The following is a 20256-nucleotide window of genomic DNA, read 5'->3' as shown; positions in this document are numbered from 1 at the left end:
TTAATTCTTTCTCCCAAACATCCTGGCCTTATAGGTGAGACCGCGTTATATGGAGTACGGTCTGGTACGACGAACCGGCAAGAGCTGGTATGCCGTGCTGCACTGGACCGGCTTCCCTGGCGGTGATTTAAAGGGCCCAGTGCTCCGGTCACTGTGGGGAGCCCCGGGCCTTTTAAAACACCACCGGAGCTCCGGCAGCAGGGCTCAGGCAGCACTTTAAGGGGCCTGGGGCTCCCCGCAGCAGCCGGAGCCTCTGGCCCTTTAAATCCCCACCCGAGCGTGGCTGCCAGAGCCCCGGGACTCCGACAGCTGGGCTCGGGCAGGGATTTAAAGGGCTCGGGGCTCCACACGAATTCACATATAACCTGGTAAAACAGCAGGGCTCAGGCAGCGCTTTAAAGGGCCCGGGGCTCCCCGCTGCTTTACCGCGTTATATCCGAATTCATGTTATATCTGGTTGCGTTATACCGGGGTAGAGGTGTATTAGTATTAATATTCAGACTGGAAAAAGGGGTACATTTTTAACAGTCAGCGTAATTAACCATTGGGACATTTACCAAGGGTCGGAGAGGATTCTCCATCACAGGCAATTGTTAAATCAAGACAGGATGTTTTTCTAGAAACGAGGAATTAGGAGTTATTGTGGGGCAGGTCTCTGGCCTGTGCTATACAGGCAGTCAGACTAGATGATCACCAGGCTCCCTTCTGGCCTTGGGAATCTATGAATCCAGTATACATCATGAATTTACCACTTGGCTATTGTTTAGGATTCTGGGTGCAGGTAGTGCCCCTAGTGGCTGAAAAGAGGAAGGACTAAGTTGCAGTAAAACTAACATAGGAATGGAAAGAAATGGTCAATTTTCAACATGGCACCAGGCTGACAGTAGGGGATGGGCCAAGATCCAGTACCTGGGCTGGTGTTCAATAAATATTGATGATCTGGCAAAGGGCGGGTGGGAACTGAGGTGGTAACATTTGCTGATGGCACAAAATTAAATTAGTCAAGAGTGAGGAGCTGCAGAAGAACCCAAGAAAGGGCAAAGAAAAGGCAGCCCAATGGCAGTTGAAACACAGGGTTGGCACGTGCAAAGTAAAGTAACCCTGGAAAGGATCATTTGAACTACTGCAAACATCTGGGTTCTAAATTAACACTAGCAGCTCAGCATCTCTGAAAGTCAGTTTTCCCCGTTCATCGTGGGCTGCTTTCCTAGAGAAAGGTTCGTTTTAAGAGCAAGCTCATCCAGGTGGACTAAATGACTCCAGCTGGGCAGTGTCACTGTGCAGTATAAATATTCTCTGACGCTGCAAAGCCAGGCTTTAGTGATGCCCACTGAGAGACTATAACGGGATTTGCTTTCCTTGCAATGTGAAGAACAATCCCCCCACTCCAGTAAACAGGATGCCACGGAATTAAGTGCTTAATCCTGTTTTGTGGAAGTCAGTGGGAAAGTTGCCACAGACTTCTATGGAAACAGGATGAAGCCAAAGGTTAGAAGGGGAAGGGATAGCTCAGTGGTTTGAGCAGTGGCCTGCTAAACCCAGGGTTGTGAGCTCAATCCCTGAGGGGGCCACTTAGGGATCTGGGGCAAAAATTGGTCCTGCTAGTGAAGGCAGGGGGCTAGACTCAATGACCTTTCAAGGTCCCTTCTAGTTTTAGGAGATTGGTATATCTCCAATTATTACCTAAGCAGTTTTGCTTGTAATGGGCCTTCTCCTGCCTGATACCGAGCACTTGCCACTCCCACTGGGGAGATCAGACCAGTTCAGAGTCTGGTCGCTCTTAGATCATACTCCATTCCCCACCCTGGCTGGAATAAAGCAGGAAAAGAATGGGGTGGAGAAATCCTCCATGAACCTGAAAAGGTGAAAGAGAAAACTTGGTAGCACCTTCCTCCATGAATGGTCCCACTGACATCAACGGGGCTACTTGTAGAGTAAGATGGGAGTCGGTGTGTAAAAGGGTCTCTGAACCTGGCCCTGGAATGAAGCCCATTTTAGGTCTCACAATGCCAATCTTATTTATCTGGTAACTAACTAGATACTACAAGAAAGTCAAAGTCGCCCAAACAGACTTTAGTGGGAGATAGGTTTGCCCAGCATCTCTCAGGCCCACATCATGGGATGCCCACCCCCTGGCAAGGGGATGCTAGGAGGAAGCAGTCCCTTTGGTGTAGGAGCAGCCTGGCTCTTGTGCAGGGGGCACTAGGGATAAGCAAGAATACTTGCACACCAGAACCAGGCCTGGGCAGTCCCCTACTACCTATGGGTGCCAGCTCTCAGGTTCCCCAGTTACCAGTCCTGCTAGCAAGGCTCTCAATCTCTCTCTCACCAACAGGCAGCTTTATAAAAGCTAATAGCACCTCATTCCTTGGCCTCATGGTGCTCAGTCAAAAGCCCTTAAGTTTATACCCTCCACTCAGGGCCAGAGGATAGTGGGGGACATGTGCACTGCCTGCTGGAATGGGTGGCAAAAGTCTGTCTCAAGTATATTGGGCATGCACACCCTTAGGGCTGGTCTTCACTACAGGGAGATCGACACTGCTGTAATCGATGCAGCAGGGGTTGATTTAGTGGGTCTAGTGAAGACCCGCTAAATCGACTGCAGAGCACTCTCTGGCCAACCCCGGTATTCCAGCTCCCCGAAAAGATTAAGGTAAGACAGAAGGAGAGCGTCTCCTATTGACGCAGTGCAGTGAAGACACCGGGGTAAGTCGACCTAAACTATGTTGACTCCAGCTACGTTATTCATGTAGCATAACTTAGATTGACTTACCCCTGTAGTGAAGACAAGCTCTTACAGTGGAATGTATGTGCACCCAGTCACTTAGAGGATGATTTCTCCTTCTTCTCCTTGCTATCAGAAACCTGGAAAATGCACATTTCTGGTCCTTCTCACTATCCTTAACAAGATCCAAAAAGATTCTTCAATATATACTGGTAATCTTCTGTGTAATGTTTTAAAATATTTGGAAACTGCCCTTCCCACTCAAGAAATTGGATTGTGCTTTGACATTGTGCTTTCAAAACATGCTTCTACAACATGAGAAGGAAAGATTAGGGATAATAGCTTCTCCCTGAGAACTTAAACAAGATAAAGGTTGCTTGACAAAAATGTAATCCATTTTGTAAAATTTTCCCTCAAAGTCAGTTACCCTTGTTACAGCTGGCTTTTGGGCCTGCTACTTGTCAGCTGGCTCCACCTTTAATGAGGACTTTAGTTCATAGGTAATTTTGCAGAAAACACAATTCAATGGTTTCCATAAAATTGGGCACTTCCAACTTTTTGTCTGCATTTTTACCTATTTGAGAGTAGGGCCCCAGGAACTGCTAGTAGCGGAGGCTTTGATCCTAATTCTAGAAATGTGACTAATGTCTAAACCTAGTTGTGCTAATTTTTGTCTCTGACTTCTCAGGCAGATGGAGTTGACCATTGATCAAATTAACACTTCTTTCCCCCTTCTCTGCCATAACAACCAGGCTCACTCCCCATCACATAGAGCTACAGACCACCAGGGAGAAGACAGAGACACACCCAGGAGCCTCCAACCATGGCGATGGAAAGGGGAGACTACTCACTGAGACACCAACCTCTTTCTACAAAATTAGCACTTTTCCTCTAAGAAGCTGCCTAATTTTTTTCCATCTCCCTCACCTGTCAAGTAGGGACCTAATTTTGATCTGACTGGATCTGCCCTTGGTGGTAGAATGCCTAGTGATAGCTTGCCCCACTGTCCTTGCTTCAATTCATATAGGGTTGATTTGTGAAGTTCATGGTTTTCTGGAATCAGATTAACAATCAAAAGGAGATACTGACAAAACTAGATTTCCCTTATAAACCATTGTTATTTTCACACCTTAAATTCTCTGGTTCTTTGCTTTATGAATACATATATATATTCCTTTAACAAACAGCTGAACATGCACGAACCCAACGTGGTAATTTAGGTTCCAACACTGATTTAGCAAAGGAATTGTAACTTTAGATTGGGGAAGATATATCTCCGGTTGTGAATGAAAGATATGAAACTGGTCTGCCTGAAATCAGGACAGAAGAAACAACAGACAGAGAAAAACCAGTGAGCAATGAGTAAAACATTCATGCATTTGACTGTAGCCTATTGTACTGTTGTGGCTTCAGAGTAGTAGTGGAGGAAATGCAATCTTGCTTTTCATGATGAGTCAAGCTTTGGGTTCCTTGTTTCCAGCAGGTTTTACCATCTGCTCCTAGTCGCACCACTCCACTGGCCACCAGCTGCAAGGCAATGGGAAAGGCTCGGCACTCTGCTTCCTTCACCCTTTCCAACAAGGTCTCCTCGGTATCATCTGTGTTCACAGAGACAGGCTCCTGGAGAATTATTGCTCCTGTATTAGCTTCCTCCTAAGTGGGAGATATTTATAAATCTGTTGTTAGGAGAAGATGGCTGACAGCATCCAAAGTAGCAGAAAGGTCTAGGTGGAAGATGTGAATGGTGTACAGGACTTGAGATTTGACCAAGAAAAGGTCAGTAAGGACATTTTCAGTAGTGTGGAGATGGCAGAAGGCAGACTGAAGGGATGGATTCATTGCATCAGTTGCAGACCACACATTTGATGAGTGGGGATAAAAGGGAGAGATGGGGGTTATGTCAGAGTTGCAAAAAGATAGTTGATGGATAGTTTTTCAGGATAGAAAAGACTGGGACATGCCTCTATCGTGAAGGGAAGGAGGGTGAGGGAGGGAATGAGAAGAGGGCAATAGAGATAAGGCGATCTAAAGGGATGGATCACTTGGGAAGGGCATCAGTGGGATTATTCACATGCATAGGGTAAAGCATGCATTGGGTCTTTAATGGACTGGGGCACATTTTTGCACATTCCTATTCATAAACTAATCTTCCTACAGAAATTTAACTTCCAACTCTTCCTATTTTATTGGTAATAATTCCAGTACTTCCAGGTACAAGTTCATTACACTGATATTATCTGGATAACATTTATGCATTTGTTATTGTGATACAATAATCATTTGCCTAGAGTTAGAATAATTCTTAGAGGCAGAACAATACTTACAAGTACAAAATGTACTGTACAGCCAGTGACTTTGACTCCTGCTTGTAGCACCTGCTTATAGGCATTTCCCCCTTTGACTGAAGGTAATAGTGATGGACATATGTTCAAAATTTTACCTAAAAATCATTAAAAAAAATAGAACAAAAATTTAAGCTGAAGTTCTTTTAAAATAAAAAACATAGATGATAGTCAATTAATAAAATATTTGTCAGCAAGAGCTCATAACACTAGGTGTCATTCCACAATCTGGAAGGCTCCAAACAGCAATCAGAACTTACTAAGGTGCACAAGGGTTAAAATGCAAAAGCAGAGATGCTGGGGCTAGGATCTGAGGAAATCATTTAGGAAATATTACATTTCCAGGGCCAAGGATAGCGAAATACAGCTGCTGCTGCAAGCCAAGCAAAATGAGGTTTGAGATAAAGGCAAGATAAAGGCAAGGCACAACTCTGTGCATAAGGGGAGCTGGGAAAGAGAGAGACCACTCTGTAGGGATGCTATTGTGCCAGTGCAGAGACAGCAGTAATCTTCAGATGGGAAAGTGTGACACAGATCACTCCCCCGGGGGTGGGGCTGGGAGGAGATGTCTGAGTAAGGTCTCAGTAAAAAGGGAGTAACCTCTCACTGAGGCATCAGGAACTGGACGGTTTTTAACAGGATAGAGGGGTCGACGGCTAGGGAGTGTGCATTCCCAGCCTCTGTGACTGGAACCTTGGTCTCTAGGGATGCATCTCCACTGCAACAAGAACCCCACAGAACTGAGTCTCAGAGCCTGGATCAATTGATTCGGGATCATGGGCCTAAAAATAGCAGTGTAGACTTTCAGGCTCAGGCTGGAGCCCAGGCTCCGAAAACCCCCCGAGGAGGAGGGTCTCAGAGCCCAGCCTCCAGCCCAAGCCCAAACATCTACAATGCAATTTTTTGCCCCATAGTCCAAGTCAGATGACCTAGGCAGGGTAGATATACCCTGTGGGTCAGATTCTAATAGCCTTATTCACTCTAGGCTCCATCATGGTTTTACCTCAAGCCCAGGGTAAGGGGCAGTGCATTGTTGTGCTGCTCATAGAGCAGCTCAGGAGGGACTTGAGAATTCACAGTCTCACTCCCAGTTCCCCTGCAACTCTTGGCAAAGAGTAACTGCCCCAGGTCTATCCCCAGCACAGCATGTGCTCCTTGATGCACGGGCACAGCTATGCCACCAGGTGCATTGCAGTGAACAGAACCAACCCTCCACCTGCTCCCTAGCCCTTTTCAGCCACCTGCCTGGGGTGGGAGGAGCTTAGTGACTCTGGGGACCCTGCTTTCCTTCCTCTTTGCCCCTCTGCCACCCCAATACCCAGGGCACAATTTAGCTCTTTGGGTAATATCTTACCCTTTGCAAAGTCCCATTGATTCAAGTGAATGAATTACATGAATGAAAGCATAAAAGATACTCCCCATTGATTTAAATACAACTGTATGCAGAAGACGGCGCTACTCAATATGAGAAAAGGCGTTAGAATCTTGCCCTGTAGTGGTAATGCCATGCGCTACTGGAAAAGCCCCCGGCTCCTGAATGGGCCCCAAGCACTGATATTTTTCATGCCTCTTTTACAGCTATTGCTAACAATTGTTTATTCTCGTTTCTTACCATACCACTTTCTGATAAAAGCACTGGACAAAATTCTCATAAATCCTGCGAGACAGATCAGTTCAACAGAGAATTCTTCAAGGACTCGGTCAATTGTGTGGTCAAATTCAGAGCGGCTTCCATACAATTTATGGTCAATTACCTAAAATATTAAAACAACCAAAGCCAAAACACTAAAAGTGACTCAATGTATAAGAATGAGGGTAACTACTTGGAGAACAAAGGAAAATCAAAATAGGCCCATGCCAAAACATACCAATATTTTTAAAAAGTTATTACAGCTTTGCTAGTGCTCACGTGTACTATCAATCGGTGTTTGCAATTCACAGAATCATAGGAAGCAGAAATTGGAAAGATCTATATCATCTAAGTTCACCTGCCAGCCAGTGCAGCAGTATCCCTTAAAAGGGTGTTTTCTAGTGATTTTTTCATGTGAGAAGATATGATTGACAAAGTTCTTACTCCTATCCTGAATCCAGATGCACATGAAGAATGCATATAAAGTGAATAGATTTACTTTAAAACAATGTGGTTTCACCAAAAGCAGCACCATCATTTTACAGCCATTGACTTGTGCAACAGGGAGTTTATTTTAAAAGACACTGGACTGATCAGACATTGTGTGTAAGATGAGTGAAGTTCGTGTTCTTCCCTATTCCAGACCAAAACCCAGATACCCAAGGGAAGTGTTTCAATTCCTTTAAAGACAACTTTCCTCAATACAGGTGATGGAGCAGTGTTCCTCGTCCCCATGAAAACCTTTTGAAGGCCCTTAACACACGTTTTTCAGATATGAACCTATAGACTGCTGGAGAAAATTTAAGGTGCCTCCAGTTTAACAGTTTGGGGGAGCTAGCTCAAACTTTCAGATGCATGGGAGAACCACTAAATGCTACTATGTCCTTCATTACTGTCTGAGCATAGCTGTATGAACAGAGAATGGTTCAGGATCTTAAATGTTATTATAGGAACGTGTTTTGGGCTCACTATGTTTTAAGTCAGAAGTCTCTAGATCAGGGGTGGGCAAACTACGGCCCGCAGGCCACCTCCGGCCCCTGGGAGCGTCCTGTCCGGCCCCTGAGCTCCTGGCCTGGGACGCTCACTCCCGGCCCCTCCCCTGCTGTTCCCTCTCCCCCCGCAGCCTCAGCTCACTGCGCCACTGGCACAGTGCTCTGGGTGGTGGAGCAGCAAGCTCCTGGGGCAGCGCGGCTGCAGAGCCCAGCCTGAACCGGTGCTCTGTGCTGCGCGGTGTGGCTGCCTGTCCTGGGGCCACGGCAGGGAGCAGTGGGAGTTGGCTAGAGGGCAGGGGAGTTCAGGATAGTGGTCGGGGACAGGGGTATGAATAGGGGTTGGGGCAGTCAGAGGGCGGGGAACAGGGGAGTTGAATGGGAGAAGGGGTCCCGGGGGGGCAGTCAGGAAGGAGAAGAGGGGTTGGATGGGGTGGCAGGGGACAGTCAGGGGCGGGGTGTCTGGGGGCAGTCAGGGAGAAGGGATGGTTGGATGGGGGCAGGGGTCCCAGGGGGGCTGTCAGGAAGGAGGGGGGGGTTGATGGGGCAGCGGGTCCGGGGGTGGGTGGGTGGGGGACAGAGCATGGGGGGGTGGATGGGGCAGGGGTCCCCAGGGGGCCATCAGGGAATGGGGGAGTCGGATGGGCAGGAGTCCCAGCTGTCAGAAGGCGAGAAGCAGGGGCGAGGGGTTGGATAGGGGTCAGGGGCTGGGCCACGCCTGGCTGTTTGGGGAGGCATAGCCTCCCCTAACTGGCCCTCCATACGATTTCAGAAACCCAATGTGGCCCTCAGGCCAAAAAGTTTGCCCGCCCCTGCTCTAGATGGTATCACTATTCTCAGTGTGTGCAATCCTTTCTACTGTATGCCTATGTTATGCAACTGAAATCAATGGGACTCCTTGGGCAGTGAAGTTCTGCTTAATAACAACAACAGAATCAGACTCACTTTGCTATTTAAAGTAATTGGGGATGGTGAGAGAGCTAGGAGGTCTTCTTATGCAGATATTCACTACATACTCAAGAAGCCAATGGATAAATGCAGCATAGAAGGGGAAAGTGTGCACATGCAGTCCAAAAAAAAGTGACGTTTTACTGATTTCTTCTTCCTCTTGTCAGTTAAAGGTGTAAACTGCATGGGGCTCAGCAAAGCAAGCACACATCTAAAGTCCCATTGATTTCAATGCACACACTTCAATCCTTCACTGAATTGGGGTCCTAATGCCCATTGAAGTTAATGGAAAGATTTCCACTGATTTCAGTGAGCATTGGCTCAGGTCCTACAAGATTTTGGATTTGATCTTAGCTATCTGATGTCATTGTTTTATACTTTTAGCTAACAACTTAACATAAATTTAAATAAATGTGGGGCCAGAATTATTAGTGAAAACTTGTTCCAGATTTGTAAAAGCAGTAGCTGTTTCTCTGGTGACTGAAAGGAAATGGATGTCCTTACCCTGGTGGGAATCCCAGCCCGGGCTGCATTTCTCAATTCTTCCACGTCTCCAGACTTGTTAGAGATGACAAGAGCTATCTGTACACAGCTTGCTGGTTCTTTTGCATATGCAATAAGTGCCGCAAGGTTTGTACCTCAAATTAAAAGAGAAGAACAAGTCTTATAAACAAGATGCTGAAGACTTTACTCACTTTGTGAATCAACAGGCCCTGGACTAACTGCACCGGCCGACGCTGGGGCAGTGTCAGGTCACCGTGCCTCCCTTCCTCACACAGCAGCAGCAGGAGTGTGGGTGTGGGAAGGGGCTCAGGGCTGGGGGTTGGGTTATGGGAAGGGGTGAGGGCTCTGGGTGCCACTTACCTTGGGGCACTCCCCGGAAGCAGGGATATTGCTCAGCTCCTAGGCGGAGGCACGGCCAGGCGGCTCTGCGCACTGCCTCCACCTGTAGGAGCCTCCCCTGCAGCTCCCACTGGCCATGGTTCCCAGGCAATGGGAGCTGCAGAGCCAGCACTCAGGGCAGAGGCAGCACACAGAGCCCCCAGGCTGCCCCCCCCCAAGATTTAGTCAGGACAGGTCACGGGCCGTGAATTTTTGTTTACTGCCCGTGACCTGTCCATGACTTTTACTAAAAATACCCATGACTAAAATGTAGCCTTAGCTATCACCCTTTGGGGGATGAATGCCTGCAGCATCATAAAAAGCAATAATACAACCAGCTTTCCTTTTGGGGGCTCCAAAGTTGGCACAGGTATTGTAACAATCTCCGAACAACAAGTGACCAGAAGAGCTCAGACACATTAATGGGCAAAGCCTGTCCCCTCTTCCAGAGGCATAGAGGGCCACTCTTGCAACCTAGGGAAAGCTCACTACAAAGTACACAGAGTCCAGCTGCAGATGTGCACCGGGAAAGAGTAGGGTGGCAGGAGGTACTAATGTTATACAGATTACTCCAGCTACTATGCTTTATTATTTAAGGGGAGGATTCACCCCCTTCTCCCATGCCTAGCAAAGTTACTGAGCGAGGGCACTGGGGATAACATCTGCTCCTAAATAAACAACAGTTAGGAGTGTTCCATGTTGGCTGTTATTGAACAATGCCTTGTTTTCTTAATATTTTTGGCAATCTGCTTTGAACCCGTTTTCAAAGAGCTTTGAGTCCTTTTCATGTTAGCCTATATTTCACCCCTCTGTGATGCTACACATTCTGGATTTCCATTATATGGAGAAATCTTGCTAACCATGTTATCTCCTTTTACTATTTTTATATAATTTTAAATATTTTTCAATTTTTATATGTGAAATTTGTGTTAAGGATGAGTGCCAGGTAGACAGCCTTCAAGACCAAAGTCTTGTTTATCCATACAACAGGAATACCACAGCCGTAGCCAGTATAAGCTTCCCCCCCACTACTATAGCAACATGTTTCAGACATGACCTGCCTGGAGGGAGCCCCTCTGGGGTGCAAGCATAGTTCAGTCTCCGTGTGTATTCAATCCCTGGCCTCTTTTGAGGGCTTGTCTAGACTTGAAATGCTACAGTGGCACATCTCCCATCACTTCACTTCCCCAAGAGGCAGTTGCTACGTTGATGGAAGAGTTCTTCCATTGACCTAGTATTTCTACACTAGGGGTTAGGTTGGCTTAAACTACATCACTCAAGGGTGTGGATTTTGTTCACCTCTGAGTGACACAGCTGGGTTCATCTAATTTTCTAGTGTAGACCAGCCCTGAGAGTGACAGTAGGGGGACCAGCTATAGTGCCAGCGGTGGTGGTGGTGATGGTGGTGGTTTCTGTCCACTGAGAATCAGACAGAGCACTACTTCAGTTCACCAAACAGCCATTAGATAATAATTTGTGGTCACTACTAACACGGGTGTTGTTTGATTTGGCAAGGTAGCGACAATGTGTTACCGTCACCTATGCGATCTAATCCTCGTACGTTTCATCAAAGTGTTTGGATGCATTAAAATACTATCTGCTTTAACAAGCATGCGAATGGAAAAGGACTAAAGAATTTGTGGATTAGCAGTATGCAACAAAGTCAGTTGCCTTCCGCATGCCCCTCTGTGGTCCCCAACCTCAGTTTCCCATCTTTGATACTCAATAACTAAAAAAGAGACTCTCACAAGTCCAGTAACAGCCCATCCTGGGATCTGGTTTTATTAACAAAGTTCCAAACAAACACAAAAAAGTCTTCCATTGAGCCTTAAGCTGTGCCCCTCCTCCCCGAGGTATTCTCTCTTCCTTTGTCGTTGGAGACAATGGAGAAGACAAGACCGGGCCTGCCTTTTTGGCTTTCTCCCAAAAAAGAAAACAAATCTTCCATCTGGGTCTTTCTACCCAGCCCCAAGTTTCTTCCTTGGGGACCACTGCAGGAAACTTCTCTTCTTGTAGATTCACTCTGCAGTCCCCCATTGGCTAGATCTCTGTTTTCTACTCTCCCAGAAGGCTGCTTTAGTCTCATGGCTGTCATGTGACTAATTCATTCTCTCCATCTGGGATGGCAAGACAACCGTGTCACATGTGGTCTAAGACTTATCTGCTGATAGAAGGGCCACCCACCCTGTTTCACACAAGTAATGTTTTTTAGTGGCTAGCACAGAACATCTTTTTGACCTTGGGTCAAATTCAGTCCTGGTTTAAGAAGTACCTTGTGTACTGAAGTAAATGGAGATGTAAATGCTTACGGTGGGGCTGAATTTGATGTCATCCTGTGCACTTAAAAATGCAAACTCACCCGTTCCAGAGATGAGAACAGCTACTTTCACTTTGCTTTTTGGGGGCTCAACATGCAGGTGACTGTCCATAGCAGCAGCATTCTGCAGACACTGGGATCTATTTAACTGCAAGGCTTTAAGGAGATTCTTGACTTTGACATGAGAAGATCCTTCAAAGTAAAATATCAAAATACTTTTCTATTTAGAATCAACTAAGCAAACCTATCAGTGATAATTTATGCTATCAACACTTATCCAATATTTGAAATATAGAAATGAATAATTTAACTAATCTCATTAAGTTCATGTGTAAAGTTAGTCACATGTAACAGTTTGCAAGACTGGGACCTAAAATAGTAAAGACGTATTAACAGATCTCTTCCATCCCATATCAAACCTTTCTCTTAGTTGTCCCTCGTCCCCCCCCCCCACCTCATACTGCCCTACAGGGGATGCTAAAAGTGATCTCAACTGAACCAAAACTTCCTCGTATCTCCCTTACTAAAGCTGCTGCTTGCAGATCATAAAGGGCCTGGTGAAAGTCTCACTGCATGCACACCCAAGTGGATGGAGTTACTTAACGGAGAGTCACCTAACTAGGGATGATCTAGCTACCACTTGGCAGACCCACAAGCATGTAATAGTAGCCTCCTTCTACCCTCCAAATTTGCACAAAATAACTGCTGCTATTGTCATATGGGAGTTTTGTTGACAAAATGTTGGTAAAATATGACCCAAAGAAATAATGATTTTATTGCAGTCATAACATAAGGAGTACCTATATGCCTGTAGACACTAGGGAGATTTGCCTAAGTCTCAAGCAGTTTTACAGGTATCTCTGTCCACTGACTTAGTAAGGTCCATCTCTAGTAGCAAATTACTTCTCACTTGATCTATACTGAAGAATGAAGGCCCCAGTTCTGCAGGGTGCTGAATTGAGGAGACGTGCATGTGAAAGCATGTTGTCTCCTAATAAGTGCTCAGAACCACCAAGAAATAGACCCTTAATGATCTACTTTACAGCCTAAATAGGGCATCTCTAAGGGCCTGGTCCAAACCCCATTTAAATCAATGAATGGCTTTTCATTACTTCAGTGGACGATGGATCAGGCCCTAATGAATGGAATTCCATTTTTCTTATTTCAAGTTAAGAGGCCCAGTAACCTGTGTGGCTTGGGACTATATTTCCAATCAGCCAGGCTTCCTCATGCCTCTGTACATCCTTCAGAACTTGCTGAGCCAGCTCCTTGTCTGCCATCAAGACAGCACCGATCCCGCAATTAAACGTTCGGGCCATCTCCTCTTCTGAGAGGTTTCCCTCTGTTTGGAGCCAGGAGAAGATTTCAGGTATCTGCCAACTATAAGCATCTGAAAATGGTTGGAATGTTTATAGATCAGCAAAAGGATTGGATATAAACCGTTGTATAATCGATAATATCCTCTACATTTTAAAAGCATTGGGCAGCTAACTTCCTGTGCAACTCACATTAAAACTTATGGGAACTATTGAACAGCCTATTGAAAACATACTGCTGTAGATGAACCATGATAGAGCAAAGTGACATTTGTCCCAGATCAGTCAGAAACCTCAAGCCCCAGGCCATTTACACCCACCGTGGAAAGTGCAGGGGTTTCCTTGTGCTGTGCAGATGGCTCAAAGTGACTGATTCAGAGAGCAGGGGAATTTGCTACTGACCAGTGGTTCCCAAATTTTTAATAAGCAAACCACCACTGCACTTTTTTCTCTTTGTGACACACCATTACATTTATGCACCTTCCAACAGGGCCGGATTAACCTTTTGTGGGCCTGGCACCAAACATATTTGTGGGCCCCCCTGGAGGCAATGGAGCATGGCAGGGGACGTCAGTCCCCAGAGCGAGGGGCAAGCCAGAGGCAATGGGGCATGGCATGGCATGGCCGGCACTATTTACAAACCGGCAGTTGCCAGACACACAGTGGCCCGCCTGACCCTGTGCTGCCAGCATGCCCCTTTCCCTCGGGGGCAGGCCCATGCTGTGCCACACAGCCCCCCCACCCAACACCGGAACACCCTCCCCCGCCAATTCCCTATGGCTAGAGTCTCCTGGACCTGCTATGCCCAGCACCTCCCCGCAAATGCACAGCACCCTGCACAACACCACCCTTGCCCAGCGCCCCCCTGCCCACAGCCTCACCACCCCAGCCATTCTTAGGATTTATGGGGCCCTACACAGTATTATTAAACTGGTGCCCCTATGCCCAACTTGGGGCACAGCCGCCATCACCCCTGCCCGCAGACCCCCAGAAGACACCCTCCCCCCCCAAATTCTGACACACACTGAGCTTTGTATGCAGCAGATGCTGTGGCAGCCTGGGCTCGCAGCCCAGAGGGGAGGGACGAGCACCAAAGGATACTGAGCTGCCCGGCCCACCTCACAGCGGCAGAGAGTCACAGTTCCCCGCAGAGACCCCCGAACCCTCTCCCTCACGCAGAATGCGCAGCTGCATTTGGCTCTGTGAATATGGCCCCTGCCTAAGGAGACTGCTGCACGTGCTGGGTGTGTGGGAGCCAACCTGCTCTTACCTGCTGTCCCAGTGGTGCCCCAAATTTTTGGGTGCCCTATGCAGCTGCATATGCCTAAGGACAGCCCTGCCCAGCACCCCCTATGGAACCTCCATTCCCTAGTGCCCCAACACACACAGCTCTTCTCTGCCACCTCACAGCCCAGCACTCCCCAGAGACCCACTTCCCACCCCCCCCTCCCGGCCGCACTCACCAGCACTGCTGGGAGGTGACTGTGTCTGCCGGGCTGAGCCAGCAGCGCAGCCAGAACTGGTCCCAGGGCCGGGAATCACTCTGGCCCCTCAGGAGTGGTGCGATCAGCCAGGCCAGGGCCGGCTCCGCCCGGGCTCCCTCAGGACCTACTTGCCTGAAGGGCCCAGGCAAGCTCCCCCCATATTGTCACCCCGCACACACCTGGCTGAGACTGGCCAGGCTTCTGCACCAGTCCCAGGCAGCTCAGCTCCGGGGAGACAGGTGGGGCCGCACAGGTGGTGGGAAGCAGAGACTGCCCAGAGCCAGAGGTGCACTGCGGTCTGGCCAGGGGGCAGAGAGGAGCAGGTGGGTGGGGTCAGGGGGTGGAGAAGCGTCCTCGGCCTGAGGAGCAAGTGGTGGGTGGTGGGGAGCCAGCAGGCTGACTGGGTCTCGGGGCGCAGTGCAAGCGGAGCAGACTGGGGCCCCTTCTGAGCATGGGATCGGCTCCATGGAGCCACTGGCGCCATTGTAAACCTGGCACTGCTGGACCCCAACCCTAATACTGGCCCGTGTGGACACGGGGTAGGAAAAGGGGGGCTAGAGGCCGAGCCCAACCCACACTGACACGGTGCCTCCTGTCTCACAGGGCTAGGCCGGGGAGGGATGTAGCATCACTCAGGCTTGGGGAGTAGGGTGACCAGATGTCCCAGTTTTATAGGGACAGTCCAGATTTTTGGGTCTTTTTCTTATATAGGCTCCTATTACCCCCTACTCCCTGTCCTGATTTTTCACACTTGCTGTCTGGTCACCCTACTGGGGAGAGACAGCCAGGCCAAACCTGAGTGGTGCTGTGACCCCATGCCAGGTCTCAATGCTTGGGGTGGGGAGCTGGGCCCAGCCCTGCAGGACAGGTGCCACTGCTGCAGTGAGAGTGTGGGGCAGGGCCATTTTCCAGCCCCCCGAGGTCTCCCCTCTACATGAAGCTGGAATAAGTGTATATTTACCTAGGGCCTCACGACTCATCTAAACCTTCTATCAGGACCCACCATTGGGAAACACTGCCATACACTTTATGATGGGTAACTGTGTGCACTGAAGGGTGAATTGGTGCACTGCCGCTGAGCCAGCCGTCAGCATACTTTGTAAAGTTCATCAGCATCCTATTGATTTTCCCAAGGCTCATCAGGAGCACTGTAATGGTTGTCATAGCCTGCTGTGCCCCTCTCATGTTCCTATTTGAACACTTACTAACCTTTAAAACTTGACTGTAAAGTTCAAAAGCTTGGTCCTGTGAACCATATTGAAAACAGAGAGAAACCCAACAGTCCTAATTTTCATTATCTCCTACTATCCACTCTCAAGCTGAGATCTGGCAAAAATGTTTTAGATAAAATATTCTAACTATGACGAATACCGTTTTTTAGTGTCTTAATTTACAAACTTGTCTAATTAGCTCCAGCTTTGCTAGAACATTTCTCTATTGACCAGCCTCCCTTGCAAATGTATCTCCACAGGAAGAGAACTAGAGACTTTTCTTTTTTAATGAGTTTGTCTCTCGTAGTCAGTTGGTGGCCTATTTTAAGCTGACAGAGCCAACATGCCATTCTGACATAACCATATACATTTCTAATAACTTTCAAAATTAGAATTTTATCATCTAATCTTAGATCCTGGGCACAACTAAATGAAAACAGTAAACTCAGTTTTCATTTCTTTCCTTTCTATCTTCATTCTACTGAAGGACAGAGAATGTTAGAAGACTTTGTGGACTCTGCTGAACACCTATGTTTTTAATATCTTGTAATTTATAGACGCTTTGTCCAAGTTACTTAAAATCTGAGAGAAGTTTTATCTCAGCTACAGACATTATGAGCTAATTTTATGTCTGATGTTCAGTTCTGTGGACTTTTGTCTGGTGGCCAAGATCAGACTTGTAATGGAAACCGAGATGCGTCCTTATCTGTGGAGAAGCTACTGCCTTTCCATAACACTGTATAAGCTATATATAGATTGTAGCCCAAAGTGTAGCATTTCACTCCCTTACCAAGCTTTTAACGTTCAATCTGAGTACGCAGTCTGAGAAGCAGAAGCTATCTTCATGAATTCTTAGTCTCCCCCTAGAAACAGATGCTCCTTAGCAGCTACACATTTTGCTGAAACTTATTAAAACTATAAACACAAACATTTTAAGCAAGACGTTTATAGACCGCGGCCCTGCTTTTTGTACCCATTAAGCCACTCAGAGGTCCAAGTACCTATAAATCAGGTACTTCACTTCTAATGGTATGTCTACATTGCAAAAGAACAGCCGCAGCAAGTCTTAGAGCCCAGGTCTACAGACTCAAGCTCACCACTACAGCACTAAAAATAACACTGTAGATGTTCCTGCTTGGGCGGGAGTCTGGGCTCCTATACCCAGCATGGGGGACAGGTCTCAGAGCCTAGGCTCCAGCCCAAGTAGGAATGTCTACACTGCTAATTTTAGCACCGTAGCCTCAGGCTCTAAGATTCACTATTGGGATTTCCCCACTACGACCCTTGTGGAATATACACATACCCTAAATCTCCTAAAGACCAGGCTTAAAAAAAAATCAGGTCTATATTAGATGTCATTTACCGATAACAGAAAAGGTTCTTTTCAACTTACCCAAAATTACACTAAATGCTTCAGATAGGATTCTGGGAATGCTTTCCAGTAACCCCCCGCCAGTGATAGGGGCAAAGGCCTTCACATGCCCTGAACGAAGGACAGGCAAGAGAGCCTTGCTGTAGATTTTGGTTGGAGTTAGCAATAGTTCTCCTGTGATCATAAAAGTTTACAAAATCATTAGAGATGAAAATCAGTGCAGAAGCACTTTTATCAGGCAATACAAGAAATGATGCTTTTATCAGCATTCCTCTTGCTATCTCTGGGACACAGAACCTATCAAGAGTAGTGTGGGAAGACTGCAAGCAGTGTTGCCACACTGTGGGGAAATGGATGAAAGATCTCAGAAACCAAGGAACTGGACCATGGGCCTAAAACTGGGCTGGTGGCAACCATAACTAGGAAATTCAATCTTGTGGTCTAAAAAGCCTGCCAGTGTCTATTTAAGAAAATAACTGAACTGGATTCACTTCCAGGAAGGTTCACCTTTAAAAAGCAGATATTATTATACCTAATGGCTGGTCGCCACGTCCACCAGGTACTGGAGACGAGTAGTGTAGGGAAGACATTAAGAGAATCTTCCTTACAAGGTTAAAGCCATGGCTGTGAATCCCAGAAGAAGCTAGTCCAATGACGACATCCCCCTCAGCAACTCTCTCCGGCTGCAGGAACATTTGGCCTCGTTCCACTGCCCCAACTGCAAAGCCAGCAAGGTTGTACTCTCCAGGCGAATACATGCCTGGCATTTCAGCAGTATCTCTTCCTAGGGGAAGGGAGAAAGAAGGCAGCACTAACTGTAAACACATCCGCATTTCATTTCTAATGTGGAATCAATGACAGTTTTCAAATTGGGGACGTATTCAGTGTTGCTAGAAAGACAGGCACGGCTTAAACTGCACGTTTCTTATTTCAAGGGACCACCGAAAAGCTAGTTAAGCTCAGAGTTACAAAAATTAACAGTGGGAAGGGGAAAAGTATTACCTGAGCACTGATTTCTGGGAAAAAATCAAAATGGTGCCTCTTGGGTTGGGGAGGGGAAGTTCTATTTATTCATATTTCTATTTGGAGAGGAAATGGACATTTTTTTAGTACACTAAGAATCCAGCGCCTCAAATTCAGCTCCCATTTACACCAGAGTAAGCGAGAGAGGAGAATCAGGCTCAGTGTCTGCGTACTAATGGCAGTAATAATTTTATATCGGAACCTCCAAATCCCGTACAGGAAGCGAGTGCTCGTACCCAAGAGAGCGCATCCTGCCTTTGTACAAGCTTCAGTTATGCCCGCTCTGACTGCCTGAGCCACTTCAGAGTCAAGTTTCCCACAGGCAAAATAGTCGAGGAAGAAGAGGGGCTCTGCTCCCTGAGCCAGGATGTCATTGACACACATGGCAACCAAGTCCTGGCCAATGGTGTCATGTTTCTTACACATCTGTGCAACCTGCAACAAGAGAGTCAGAGAACCAATTTATAGCTGTGATAGGAAGCAAACAGCAGCTCTGACATGGTTGCCATTTCATAGGAAAGAAAAGTGGACAATCTTCTTATCGCCTGCGCTGTCCACTATAGACATCAGAAACGGGAAAGTCCTGTCAGATCATCTAGTTCACCTCATGGCTCTCTGCCTGTGCAGAATTTGTCCCTTCAGTATAATTTTTTTAAATGCTGTGTCCAGTCTAATATTAGATTGTCCTAAAGTGATGGGGCAGCCATCACTTTTTTCGTGATAACTACAGTATGTGCTTATCAATATCTGTATAAAATTAATCCATCAAACATGGTTTTGCGTTCTGTATTACTTAGTCCATTGTCTTCATTTAACACCATAGCAAAACTTGAAGAGCATCATTAAATAGCTTTCTTCTGCTTTATTAGGTGTAAAGGGGATGAGACTTCCTCCTTCCAGTGATATTTCACTGACCCTCTTTGATAAAGAAGCCCCATCTCATTGTGATTGACAACAACTTGGATCTGTTCCACTGGAATGCAGGGCCTTGAATGGAATCTTAAAAGTCACACTGTTGACTAATATATGCTGGCTAGATATAAACACATCATGTTAATAATATGTATTTCCTGCAACATATGTATATTAGTATGCATTAAACACCAATAACATTTAGCACAAATATTGCAACAGCGATATAGCCCAAACTGGCCTCTCCCATAATCCTGGTCACTAATGCTAAGTATCCCATAACACCTTGCATTTACTGAAGTAAGCATTCAGAATGAATGTATGTATCTTGATTTTGACAAGTTTCCTATGCCTTAGTACAATACTTGGAATGCTAATATCCAAAATGACAATAAGGAAGGAACAGGACAACAAGTTAGGGAACTGGAGCAAACAGTTGGATTTTAGTGATGTGTAAAGAAATGAAAAACTTGCAAAACCACATAAATAATACCAGCTGAAGCGTGTAACTTGGGGAGCACGCTTTCTTCATAAGGTGAATATAACATATCTGCATGGGACTGCTCTTTAGAAACTGGTATCACATAGAACCTTTTTCTTGTACCATATTAATAAACCTGACTGACATTGGTTATTTGGCCTTGAGTATATTTCATAACAAAATAATGAACCAAAGCATAGTCAAGCAATTGATTATACAATTTATCAACACATACAATGAAGTCTTGTTTTCCCAAGAAAGACTTTTAAATGCTTTTTTAAGATTACCATATTGCTTGCATCCATTCATCTCTGCTTCCCATAACCACTGTCACTGAGGGTTTCTCCAAAGTAGGGAAATTTATGCCAGTGTAACTACAAATGGGTTGGTTACATTGGTGAAGCTCTGGTAATGCAGTTAACACTGGTGCCAACTGCTAATGCAGACACAGTGCACTCATGCAAATCAGGGCTTGCATCAGTGCAACTTATCCTGGTAACTGATAGCTACACAGGATGAAACTAGCAGAAAAAAATTCTGTGTAGGACTGAATGTTAGGCCCTGTCTACAGTGGGGAGTTGCACTTGCGTACCTACACCGGTACAAAAGAATTCAGTACAGAAA

General features: G+C 46.5%; 1 protein-coding gene across 4 annotated transcripts in view; it reads right to left on the bottom strand.

Annotated features, from left to right (window-relative positions):
* Positions 1–271: 271 nt before the first annotated feature.
* LOC123362071 (trifunctional purine biosynthetic protein adenosine-3-like) overlaps positions 272–20256 on the bottom strand; it is a 50471-nt gene continuing 30486 nt past the window's right edge. For 3 of the 4 annotated variants that reach the window (XM_045002358.1, XM_045002360.1, XM_045002359.1), the window contains exons 14-22: positions 18476–18674; positions 17749–18000; positions 17238–17390; positions 13020–13223; positions 11876–12025; positions 9139–9272; positions 6680–6821; positions 5050–5165; positions 272–4378 (exon numbers count right to left, since the gene is read on the bottom strand). In XM_045002358.1, the coding sequence (XP_044858293.1) occupies positions 4097–4378; positions 5050–5165; positions 6680–6821; positions 9139–9272; positions 11876–12025; positions 13020–13223; positions 17238–17390; positions 17749–18000; positions 18476–18674 (1632 nt within the window). In that variant the 3' untranslated portion in view covers positions 272–4096. Of the gene's footprint in view, positions 4379–5049; positions 5166–6679; positions 6822–9138; positions 9273–11875; positions 12026–13019; positions 13224–17237; positions 17391–17748; positions 18001–18475; positions 18675–20256 lie in introns of those variants that run through there. The other variant, XM_045002361.1, reaches the window with a different exon arrangement.

The sequence above is a fragment of the Mauremys mutica genome, chromosome 1, assembly GCF_020497125.1.
Source record: "Mauremys mutica isolate MM-2020 ecotype Southern chromosome 1, ASM2049712v1, whole genome shotgun sequence".
Classification (NCBI taxonomy): domain Eukaryota; kingdom Metazoa; phylum Chordata; order Testudines; family Geoemydidae; genus Mauremys; species Mauremys mutica.
This window is presented reverse-complemented; position numbering and strand designations above follow the sequence as displayed.